At 39.4% G+C, this 12,852-nt stretch overlaps 1 protein-coding gene across 2 annotated transcripts in view; it reads right to left on the reverse strand.

Annotated features, from left to right (window-relative positions):
• The window catches only part of agfg2 (ArfGAP with FG repeats 2), a 23,406-nt gene that overhangs the window by 3,619 nt on the left and 6,935 nt on the right, over positions 1–12,852 (reverse strand). The window contains exons 3-8 of one of the 2 annotated variants that reach the window (XM_014024538.1): positions 12,534–12,649; positions 7,816–7,960; positions 7,417–7,537; positions 7,234–7,332; positions 3,905–3,937; positions 1,753–2,004 (exon numbers count right to left, since the gene is read on the reverse strand). In XM_014024538.1, coding sequence (XP_013879992.1) covers positions 1,753–2,004; positions 3,905–3,937; positions 7,234–7,332; positions 7,417–7,537; positions 7,816–7,960; positions 12,534–12,649 — 766 coding nt within the window. The remainder of the gene's footprint in view (positions 1–1,752; positions 2,005–3,904; positions 3,938–7,233; positions 7,333–7,416; positions 7,538–7,815; positions 7,961–12,533; positions 12,650–12,852) is intronic. The other variant, XM_014024539.1, reaches the window with a different exon arrangement.

The raw sequence follows: 12,852 nt of genomic DNA on the forward strand, positions 1-12,852 counted from the left end.
CACACACACACACACACACACACACACACACACACACACACACACACACACACACACACACAAAAAAAAAAAAAAAAAAACACCACCTCGGGCTCGTAATTAACCCCAATTCAAGAGATCAAGTGCTACCATTACCTTGAAATGTGAGTAAAATTGTGAGAGCGAGCTCGAGCTGCTCGAMGTTAGCGCATGAATCATCAGGAGAGGACGGACTGGATACTGTCTAAATTTCTGCCTTCGGCCTGATGGGGATCAAAGTCAGCTGGAGCAGAAAAATCAATACACCTCCTGACTCTGCTGAACAGAGCTGAAGCTACAAACAACAAGAAGATGTGTTGTAGAAACCTCTCACAGGCTTTACCTCCATTTAAAACAAGCAGCCTGGTATGTGGACAGAAAAAAAACAACAAACAGCTGATCGTCTAAAATCAGTGTTTGTGTGATCTGGAGAAAACACAATGAGTGTATTTCAGCTGCTACAAGCCTCGGTATTTGGAGTAAGAGTGTTACGCAACAGAGCTGAGCTGGCCGCGACATTCTGGACCACACGCTCTCCAGACCCCCCTCCTGCCTCTCCAGATATCTGCTACAGAGAGAGTCAGAGTCCTTATCGAAGCTGAAACATTATCACAGCCGGGGTAAAAACTCAGCTCCGCTCTTTGAGATGAGGACAGTCCTGTACACGTGTGGTTCAGTTCAGAGGCGGAAAATATCTCGTGCACCACTGGAGAGGTTTTAATGAAACTCGTAGAGCTACAAAATGATTATGTTTGAGCTTCAGCTGAGCCACTTTAGCAAACACAAATATAGCTCTAACAGATGTCGGGCTAAAATTTAGTCTGTGTCGGCGTGGTCTCGCTAATCAGCTAACAGCTAATAGTGGAAGAAATTTTTTTCATTTTGCAGATTAGCTTTTTCACTAACTTTGAAAACTGTTAGCGGTCAAGCTAGCTTCAGCTAAATAAAGTTTTGTCAACTTTAAGTCCGCTAACAGCTAGCTAACAAGCTAACATCAACAGGTTTATGTCAGTCCCACCARTCTTCAGCTCCAAAGAGACAAAGATGTGTGACWGACTGAGTGACAGTTGTCTTAGCGGTTAGCTKTTAATGTTAGCTTCTGCTAATTTTTACATGCATAATTGTTTAGTGTTTGCTTGAAGCTAGTAGTGGGCTTCACTGATGCTGTTATGAGCCATCACTCTCTTACCTGCAGACTTTAGCATGATCTCAGCTTGGAGAATCAAAACAAAAACTCAAAACCTCCAAAATGTCTTAAAATGTTACGTAAACATTATTTTACTAACCCATGTTTTGTTTGAGAGATGCAGAACATAACGCATCAAATTTACACAGCTACAGTAAAAGAAGAAAACCAGCAACAAATTTGCTGCTCTAAGTAAATTAAATAGATGTTTAACTTGTTTTAGACTACAAGAATTTATGGTTTGATTCTCCAAACTTAGATTGTTCAGATGGGTGTCTACTGCAGGTAAGATACTGACTACTGACTGACTGTTTAGAGATGAATACAGGGGGGAAATCAATGCCATGTTTCAAAGATTTGTTTGTTTACCTGATTTGTTAATTTAAGGCTGTTTAAAAGTTCCAAGGTCACCAAACTCRGTAAACACAACCCTAATGTTCTTACTGTCTATTAGATTCATAAAACACATATAAAGGACAAAATGATGATTGAATAGTTCTGTGATGTTTAAATGTTTTAAACATTAGAAAACAGCAAAGACTTAATACCTGTGGTGGACGGCGTTTCAGAGAAGACACTGTCCAGCTGGGACACGGCAGCGTATCGATCCTGACTGTTGGAGCTGCTGACCGGTGGGGTCGTCTGGCTGACGGAGGCCGGCTGCTGAGGCTGCTGAGGCTGGGACCGAGACTGAGGCAGGGGCTGTGTCTGAGGATGGCTCAGACCTCCAAAGTCCACGCTGACCGACTTGGGGAAGGCTCTGAAGGGCCCCGTGGTCCCCGAAACCGACACCGTACGACCTGAGAGCGAAGCAGCAAGAAGGTTGGAAGAAGTGTAAACTTTTCTAATACTAAAGTACCAGATTAAATCCTCTCCAACTGTCAATCTGAGTTTTTTTTTTTTAATTTATTTTTTTGAATTGTGAAGTAAAATACCCACAACCAGAGGTGGGTACAGCTAACTGCCAATTGGCCAACTAAAAAAGTAGCTTTGCTAATGCTAATTGATAACAGCTAACTCAAGGCTTGTCATTTAAACATCCACATCCCATAAAAACATTTATACGTCCATCAACCACAATTAAAACCACAAGCAGTTAAAAATGGTAAACAGTAAAGACGCTACGAACACACGAGCGCATGACACAGGCAAGAAAACATTTTTTTTTTGCCAGCAGACCTAATGTTAGCAAAATTAAATTTAGTGGAAGCAAACTGGTCCGCTAACAGTTTCCAAATGCTAATCCGCTGAACAAAAAGTTAGATTTGCAATTAGCGGTTAGCGGATTAGTAGAACTGTGCCCACCACATGAAAATGTTGGAGTAAAAACAACAATAAAACCGTAACACGTTATAATGAGACAGTTTTCTCGTTTTATGAGTTTCTGAGATACAAACAATAATTTTACGTCCTGTGACAGCTCTATACTTCCATAACATCTACACTAATCTGGATATGTTCATATGGTTGTTGTTTTTTTTACATGTTTTTGTATTTTTTTTCTACTTACGGAAGTGTTTACTTGATTTTATCTTATTGTATTTTTATCCTGTCGTGCAGCACTTTGGTTGCTATTAGCTGTGTAAAGTGCTATACAAATAGTTTTGATTGATTGATTGATTGAAAAAGAGATTTCTTGAGGTAAATATTTTCCTAAATGGAGATTTCTTTTTCTTGTTTTTCTCTTTTTTTTTTTTTACAAAACATGTGACCTGTGCTGGCAAATAAATGATGTGAAGAAATCCTCATTAGATGTTAAAAAAAGGATTCATACWGATTTTCCAGAGGTTGTCCTGATTAGCAAACAAATCAAACAGTATCTCTGGATAATCTCTTGAAAAGGTGTTTAGTTTAGTTTGACTAATGTATTTCCTGACTTGTTGTGACAGGTTGCAGATTTATTGCTTTTACTTCTGCTCTGTTTTATTGCTTCCTTTGTAAAACGATGCCGTTTGTTTCCAGAATCAATGCATTTTCTGTATTTTGTGTCACAACAGCGTCGACAGAAATGCGTTCGGCCCCATCAGATGTACGACTTCAAACAGAAGCAAATGATGCTAATCTAAAATGTGCATGCCCCAGCAGCAGCAGGACAAGCAGGGTGTGTAATAAATACTGTTAAGCATTAAAGAAAACAAAAAAAAAAGTGCGATGGGAAGCTGAAATGATRAAAAAAGCAGCAGGAAATCAACATCACTGCATGGAGCAAAGAAAGAGCAGCCGCAGGGCGTGGTGCTATCAGCTGTTAGCATGAAGACGGAAATGAAAATCCATTTTTTCCCTGAGGAGTCGGAGATGGAGAGCAGGCTTGGCCTGTTTCAGATAAACCCCTGATACAAAGCACGATGAAGTCCGACTGCGTGTCTCTGGCCTTTGATGTCCTGTGAGTCTGTCTCAGAGAACATACCTGAAGTGAGATTACAGCTGCGCCCTACATAGTGCTTCAACACCGAAGTGGTGAGAAATACCAGCCTGTGCCTAAAAATAGCCTAAAACTTGTTCTTTCCCCTGTCGAGGAGCTCTCTGACACATCTCCTCGACCCTTTCCCGTCCAACACCTGACACACGCATAAAGATCCTGACCCTGATGTCAGAACTGAGCTGAACCCCACATGCACGTGAGCCACGGCATACACAGCCAGCAGGCAGGAAGAGCTCATCGATTCACTCAACACAACACTCAGAGKCGTCGGCTCTTACCTAAAGTGAAGTGGTTTTTGAACGAGCTGCTGGCTACGAGGTTGGAGGACGTGAGATGGACAGGAAGAGAAAAGACAAGAGGAAAGAGTCACTGATGACATATCGAACCATCCTCCCTGCAGCCGCTTCAGTTTACTGGGATATAAAAGCAACACAGYAGATTTTTTTTTTTTGTTTTGGCCATAATTGAGATTTACGTAGAAATTTGCCCCTAAAGACATCATTTAATAATCTGAGCAACAGGAAGACTTCTTAATCTGTTTTCAAATTAGACATTAATTTGAATCTTTTAAATTGCTTCAAAATTAATAAATTTTCTCTTCCAGGAAATCCCTTCGTATAATGTGAAGCTTGGGGATTCCCCATTTTAAATACAAAGCTAGAACTACCAGTGACGTCACACCAGACCAATAAAAATCCAGTTGTCTAACTTTCGAACACTTTTGCTAACAAAACTAGCTGTTTGTTTGGTTATAAATCACCAAATTTTAACAAACTATGCCCCGTTTAAAAACTTTTGAGACAGAAAATAAAAAATAAAAAACATCGAAATGAAATATATGTATTTCAAAATATAATAATTCACTGCCACATTATTGCCACATTACCAACCATTACATATCTTTCACCATCTTGTATACAAAATGTTTTGGTCTTGAGCAATCTGTCAGTTCTCAGAGTCAGTGTCGGGGATGACTCTCTCAGCTACTGCCACAGCAAAATGGAGGTTATACCTGTAAAAATGAGTGGCAGCCATTTATTTGACTGTGTTCATTTAGCTATAGAGGCCATCTTGACTGAAAGTCAAACCTTTAATTTCTGATCTCATACAAATCCATCAATTGGTTCATGAGATATTTTGATAACAGACAAACAAACATATGCACACACAAGCATGATTAGTTATATATTGTAGGGGTCACCTCGAGTGAAGAAACAAGGTTTACTGCCTCGAAGCAGGCCTCGAACAGGTCTGACGAGAGGACAGGAACTCTGTCACAAACTGAACTCTATTTAGGCCATGACAGGTCATCCTAACCGTGGAAGAGAACCTCTCAGTTCTCTTAATCAGATAATGGACAGAACAATCTCTTCTGTTCGTGATTCATTTGTTGTTTAACTAAGAATGTTTATGCATTTGTTAAATCATGATAATGACTGTCACAGGAAAAGTGGAACCACTTCTTTTCTTTTATCGTGCCTTAAAGATTTATAATGGTATAAAAAATCACAAAGAATCTGATTACAATGTTTTCATTGTGTTTTTATGTAAATCACTGTTTTTATTTTACTGTGAACACAGTAATATAATTGTGGATTTTTCCTGAGAAAATCTTTCATTTATCTGGACTAACAGAAGGTTCAGAGCTGATTATAAAACAGAAATGTTAATTAATCACCATAAATGTTTTGCAATGATTTCTCTTAGAGTCTATCAGAAGAAAGCTGAAAAAAGGTTATGTGAACAGCCATAGAATTTTAACCTTGGGCTGGCACCCTGGCAAATCTTTTATCTTTCTTTCTCTGACTCATCTCTAAGCCTGAGGGCGGAACCAATGTTCGTCAGTTTCTTTTACTAACCCGGACAGCTTTGAGCGACACACTCTTCTTCCTGATTCCAACCTAGGAAGACAGCTGGGATTCTCTCCSGAGAAACCTCAGTTTTGGCTTAAAGTCTGATCCCATGAGCTAATTAGGGAAGACTTCACAGCCAGGGACCCGGCACGCCTGCCGGTGGTCTCAAMCCGAGGCCGAGCCTCTAAGTGTGTTTTTAACTCCCGAGGGGAGATTTTATTTTGGAAGGAGGAACCGGATACGGCTTGAATTTTTCTGGCTTGGACTGAAATAGATGAAAGTTACCTGGAAAAACACCTGTTCGCTGATGACCGGTAAGTGAGCCGACATCAGTTCCCTGACTAATCGGAGGCGAGCCAGTTTCTACCCCGAGGGTGCCTTAAGAAGCCATCACCAGGTAAAATGATGTGTTCGGAGTGACGTGTCATGTGGAACCTGAGCTTAGAAAAGACGTGCAGTTCCGGTTGACCCACACTTTGATAAAAGTAAAAGTMGTAGTAACATACTAATCTTACTTTCCTCCTTTCCTTGTTCTTAATTTGCCAAAACTTATGCTAAAGTGCCAGTAAAATTGTTTRGTTGTTAACATCAGAACTGACGTTTTACTATTCTATATAAGTAATCTGAGTTAATGTGAATTGAAATTTGGACGCGGGTTTTATCTCATTTAACTCTGATGCTTGTTATAGGAATAACCACAATCAAGTGTAACTTATGATCTGTTCAATTTGTGTAAATAAATGATTGTCTTTTATGAATCAACTTGAACTCGTCTGAACGTTCACTTATTGTGTCACTTTTCACTTCGCACAGTCAAGATATTAACAAGTAATGAGAAATACCTTGGTAAAAGTTTCCTCATAAACTTGTGCATGAGAGACGTGGGAGAAGCTTAATTCACCTTAAGCTCACTCTTACAATATACTCAAGCTTGTTTCTGGTCAAGACTGGGGAAAACTGGTGTATTTTCTAGTAAACATGTGGAGCTAAAATGRGGCCATAAAGTAAAAAAATAAAAGAAATATTGAAAATTTTGCTATTAAAAGAAAGGAATGTGAAATAAAGATTTGAAAATAATAAGTACTTGTATCATATATCTAAATATGTATGGTATGTCGTAGCATATAATTAACAATATATGGCAGGCCATTATCAAATAAATTAAAAATATGGTAAGTTATTATATAATTAACATTCAAGGCAGGCCTTTGTGTCATATAATTTAAATGTATGACAGGTTGTTGTATCATATTTTTAATAATACACGCAGGCCATTGGATCATATAATAAAATATATGGTGGACTGTTGGATCATATAATTAACAATATATAGCAGGTGGTTGAACTACATAATCAAAACATATACAATATATATTTTTAGGTTCAAAACAGTTTAGTTTCAAAATTGTTTCTCTGTTTCAAAATCTTTCAAATATTTCTTCCAGTTTAAAAAAAAGTTTTTTTTTTTTTTTTTACATTATGGCTCCAATTTAGCTCCTTATAACTGCAGCAACATTTAAATAAATGCTTAATCACAAAAAAACATTCCTGTGTGGATGGTCTCCTAGTTTGAACTGAGGAAAAAAAAACGTCCAAATAAATAAATAAATTTACCCCAGAATATTTAGAGGGGAAATCAAATTAATTCATCTCTTTCTGCCATCCAGCACTGAAACTCTTCCCAGTTCTTTCAGTGTTATCAGAACATCTTTAGTTGTTTTATTTATTTTAGGATAAAGGAGAACAAAGCTGACCTGAGGGCCGTGGGAGGGCGGGGAACGATGGCGCGTGGCTCTGACCCCCCAGAGACAGAGAGCCCGGTCGTTGGCGTTCTATACCACACAGAGAGGAATCTGCACCACAGAGGAAAAAATCAAACAAACACGTGACGAAGCCGATAACCCGCAGAACCGTTCTACAGAGATCTGAGCACTGACCTTTCAGAGGGGGGTCTCTGAAGCTTTGGGAGCGGGACGGTCGAGCCGTGAACGCGTCCATCCTCATGTCGGCGGGCGAGATGGCGGGAGCTCGATCCCAGGATGGCAGCTGGGACTGAGACTGGAGGAAACCGAGACAAGGTGAGTCTTTTTCATCTTTTCTCAATAATTCAGAGGCGAGGCTTTGATGTTGAGRCTACCTCTGCCTGTCCAACCTGTTCAAGTCAGGTCATCTCCTCACCTAATCTCTTTTTTTTTCATCACAGCGCTCTTTGAACACCTCACTGCCTTCATTTCCTCTTTTTATTCTAAATTTTTCTTTCACTTCTGCTCTCACTCTTTCTCCTGCCTCGATTTGAATCTAAACCCTGTGCACRTCCTCCTGGTGTAACCTCTCACCAGCGGTCGTGTTGATCTGGCGTTCGGGGGTAAATTATGGGATGGRCCCTGGCTCGTTAGGAGGCCGTGAGAAGACGGCATGGCCTGGACTCCTGGACTCCAGGGACCCTCCACATCCCTTCGGTTTTTACTTTTGGAAAAATGCCTGCAAAAATACAAAAAACAAACAAGAAGCATAAATGAGTCTGAGTCACTCACAGGTCATGAAAAATATAATTCAGGCTTGATTTTTGCTATATGTACACATGATGAACAGTAAATATCTTACCTGTTGGAGAGACCATTACATGACAAGCTAATTGCTAATCCAGGCAAAGCGGATTGAATGGGACTAAATTTTGCCTTACATAATTACTTACGTAGYATTTTATGGTTATTTGCAMGAGCAAATAGTAGCAGCAGCAGCTAGCTGTAGCAACTCCAGCAGAATATTATATGTATTGTCTGAATGACAACACACCGTGAAATTATTAGCCATACTAGCCATGTATGAAAAGCGCTAATTTCTTTTTAGATTTTAGCTGTTTCAAAACTGCAGAGATCTACTTTGGTTTCTAACTGGCAATAAGCTCATCRGTCAAGTCATAAAGAAACTATTTCCCCAAACTGAGATCTTACCTTCAACAAGTAACACATTAGTTGTTCTTATTTTTTCCACAGAACTCCATTTTAAAAAAACCAAACTACTCCTTTAACTAATAAATCATTGAGGCTTAAAACAGGAGTTTGAATTTCRGCAGAAAAGAAGCCATTAGAGTTAATCCACAGCTGAAAACTGTGTGTAAATCACATCAACGAGGGCTCTCACGCTGTGTGTGACTCTAATTCTGAGAATGAGTTTTCACGCAGTCTTCACACCTCAAACTAATCGGACTGTGAAAACTCCCWAAGTCACAAATCCAACTGTTCACGTGAGAAAACACTGAGCAGATTCTGAAGACTGACTCTGAAACAAGAGCTTTTGTGACTGAAGTACTACTAAAATTAGGAAATAATATTTGAATCATTCAGGTTTTTTTTTACTCTTTTATTTTTGTCTTTTAAAGTTCTCCTTCGCTTCCCATTAATTTCTTCTGTGCTTCTAATAATGAAAATCTAAACAAGGTGTGAGATTTAAAATGTGTTYCTGAAATCAGGCCACCAATTAATGCAGAAGCAGACCGACTGTGTACAAACAGAGGAAATTCAGCCATTGTTTCTTCTTCCTGAAGTAGCTGATCCACAAAGATTACTTCAAAGAYCACGATGGCTGCTGTCCACAAAGTCACAAAGAGGTCCAGAGTGACCGGTACAAAACTAAATACATGTTTCAGATTGAGTTTGGTTCAAGTTTAGAAGCACAAGAAGAAAAACACTGGTGTCCTATCAGGAAGCCACTGTTCTCCTAAAAGTTTATTGCTGCAGTTGATGCAGACCTCATGGACCTGCCAGATGATCAGGGGCGGAGCCAAAGCCAACCCAACTGCCACTTGGCCAGCAGAATTTTGGTGAAATATTTCTATTCATCAAACTGCACCACTCAGATAGGYAATTCTCATTATGTAAGTCAACATGGTACTCACTGCCTAAGTAAGTAAATGAGAGAATAACCAAGAAACATGACTGAATCATTGGCAAACTGCCATGTAGGAAAAAACATTGGTAATTTTTCTGGGTCGTCCATGTGACCAGTGGTTCCAGTCTGGCTCCACCACTGCGGATGATAGAAAACCAAAAGATTTTGGTTTAAATAAGGAATTCAGATAGTGAATGTGCTATACTTGTATAGCGCTTTTCTAGCCAACCAGGCTAGTTAAAGTCTTGTTGGCACATCAGAGGTAATGAGGRGTTCTGGTTGTTGCCCAGGGACACTTCCACACATTACTACTTACTGGTGGAATCAAATCTCCACCTCTTTAGTTGGAGGACGACTGCCGCCCACCAAACRTCTCCAACATTTCAGCATGAAAACCTGATCTACTGCAGCAATGATAACATCCTGGTGTGGGGTTGTCGACATCCGTCCATCTCAGAAGATGACGGTAGAGCATTGGCTGATCATTGCCCATCATGTTGGGAGCAACGTCTTGAGTGAATCAACAGTCTGACTCTGACATGGCAGTCGTGGCCACAGTCGACGCTGACAGAAGCTGTCAGTGAAAAAAACACCTGCGACTGTCGTCTGTCTTTCAGCTGCTGGTTGTGGCGCTCCTCATTCTTTTTGACATCTGTTGTCTGCAAGCCGTTTCCAGTTTTGTGGGTCGAAGTTGGTTCGCTTTGAGGTCACACTTGCAGACATCCTTAAAGCACAGTGTTGGGTGACTTACTGGACGGTGTACGGCAGCTAGCTCCCCGTACGTCATGTCTTTGGGAATACCGCCATCCTGTATGCGATGCACATGGCCGAGCCAGCAGAGCCGACCCTGGCAGAGGAGAAGGTATATGCTTAAACCTAACCTAACTAGCCAGCTTGTTCCAGCGTAGCAACATCGATGACTTTGTCTTATGGAGAATGCATGCTTGGTACACCTTGGGTTTGGTGTTGACAGTCAGCTGGTTGCTGGATCACACTCTCATACTCAGTCTGGCCATCACATTGGCAGCTTTGGAGATCCTCTTGTTGAGCTTACTGTCCAGAGTACCATCATGGTTATGGGGTTGTGTTRATGCATCAGAGCCAGTTTGACGTATCCTCGCTGACTGAACAATAACTCTTAGATTACACCAGTTTAATCTACAGACACTTGTCCAAGTCAGTTGGATTATACAGCAGTCATGTCATTCAACATATTACAGTCTAAATTTATGGTGGTAGTATTTTGTTWAATTTTTAAATGTTGGAACATCTAAAATAGGTCATTTTAAGAGCATATTCACACCTGACACATTTAAAGGGCCTATATTATGTGTTTCTCATGCATATATTTAAATACTATACCATAACAAAGTATTTATGTCACCTTTAGCTGTTATTAAAATGCTGTTTTATGTTTAAATAGAAAAATAAACTTATCTTCTCATGACTTCCTCTTCTAAACACCTTGAAATAAACAATTTACTTCTCATCTTGACAGTTTCTAAACGCCTTGAAATAGGTCTCTGTCTCTTTAAGAAAATCCAACCACCGGTCGCACCGGTCGCAGGTAGCCTGCCGGAGTCGCGGGGGACCTGTCCAGGGGCGTTTTTGGTCCCCAAAGGCGTTCCTGGTCCCTTCATGTCGTTTTGCTCCTCAGCATGGCTTCCTAAAAACACTGCAGGATTTCTCAGATATGCATGAATGAGTCAAAGCAAGGCTTTGGGCATGTTTTTATGAGAGTATAACATTATAACATGATATAAAACTCAAAAAAGTTGGTTTTACATGATATAGCCCCTTTAAACAGACCAGAGTTCATTTTCCCCATTGGTCCGGACCTTTTATGCAGTGTAAATACACTCAAGCAAACACTGGTGTGGACCAAACAACCGGACCAAGATCCATTTTTGAGGTGGTCTCGGACCGCTTCCAAACGAACTCTGGTGCGGTTCGCTTCTGGTGTGAATACAGACCAACTACAAGAAACATGCGCCTTTTTTGGACGTCATGAGCCACCATTGCTAAGCATCATGGTGTGTTGTCAACACTACCACTGCGCTACAAAAAACAAGCCGTTGTGGGTCAGGGAACATGGAGCAACACGTCTCCTTTGGGTTACGACGTGCATTTACCAACGCCGTCCCAAACACAATGTGAATGCAGAGCRAACCAAACAAAAAAAATTAAATCCACTTTTTGTCCGGAACAAACAAGTGGATCAAAGGACTACACCCTAAATAAAACAAACTATAAAGAGCTCACAAAGATCAAGCACCACAGATAATGTGATGAAACTTAAAATTAAAATACAAAGAAAAACTGAAATAATCTATTTCATGTCCCAAAAGCAGCCAGTACTTTTTTATTTGCAACTGGGATAAAATGAACAGTAACATGCATATTTAATCAAATTTCCTCCTTTTTTTTTTGTTTATTATCATCCACATACAAAGCAACAATTAATGAGATAGTACTTTTACAAAAACGAGCCATGCATGTTATTAACAAGTCTGGTTACTATAAACGTACAAATCCACTGTTTATTACATCTGGTGTCATGAAATTCTATGTTTTGGTTCATTACAAAATAATGCAAATAATGTTTGGAGAAAAATTAGGTGTGTTGCCTGCTGAGGTGCAAAGATTTTTTACAATATATGAATCTCAGTATGATCTGCGACATGTTATTAAATTTATAAAACGACAAGCTAAAAAAGAAATAAAAAGGAGGTTTTTTTCTGTTGTAGGAATTAAARTGTGGAATGATGCAAGCATGGACTTACGAGAATGTAGTTTATTATGGGTTTTCAAAAAAATTCTAAAAAGATATATATTTGAGGGTTACAAGTGAAAACAACTTTAAATTGTTATTGTATTTGTTTTGTTAAGGAGTGTTTGTTTTCTTTGTTTTTTCAGTTTTTTATAGCAATGATTATGAGGGGTAGTTTAGTTTCATTGGATGTGTGTGACAGGCATTAATATAAGCCTGTACCTTTTCAGTCAAAATGTTAACATTTTTGTACTGTTCTGTAATGCTTTGATTTGTTGCTGAACAATTTTGATAACTGAATAAACAATAATCAATCAATCAATCAATCAATCATTTGTTTAATTATTATAATTATATAACCAGTAAAAGTGGCAGCTGAGGCAAATTTCTCACCATTTCTTCTTCTCGTATTTATCCTGAAGAAACTCTTTAAACTTCTGCGAGTCCTTTAGGTCAGGGCAGCCGTCGGCCTTGGGGTCAAACACACACAGCCAGGTTCTTCTCCCAACCTGAACGCACACACACACACACATTTTACAGGTAAACACTAGGGCTGCTACGATTAATCGATTAATCGACAACTAATCGATTATTAAAATAATCGATGACTAATTTAATAATCGATTAATCGTTTTCGTTTTTTTTTTTTTGTTCTTTACTTTGTTTTTCTCTCCAAACTGCTTTGACACCTTCCACTGCCACATCTGCCTTT

The sequence above is a fragment of the Austrofundulus limnaeus genome, unplaced genomic scaffold (assembly GCF_001266775.1).
Source record: "Austrofundulus limnaeus strain Quisiro unplaced genomic scaffold, Austrofundulus_limnaeus-1.0 Scaffold426, whole genome shotgun sequence".
NCBI classification, from domain to species: domain Eukaryota; kingdom Metazoa; phylum Chordata; class Actinopteri; order Cyprinodontiformes; family Rivulidae; genus Austrofundulus; species Austrofundulus limnaeus.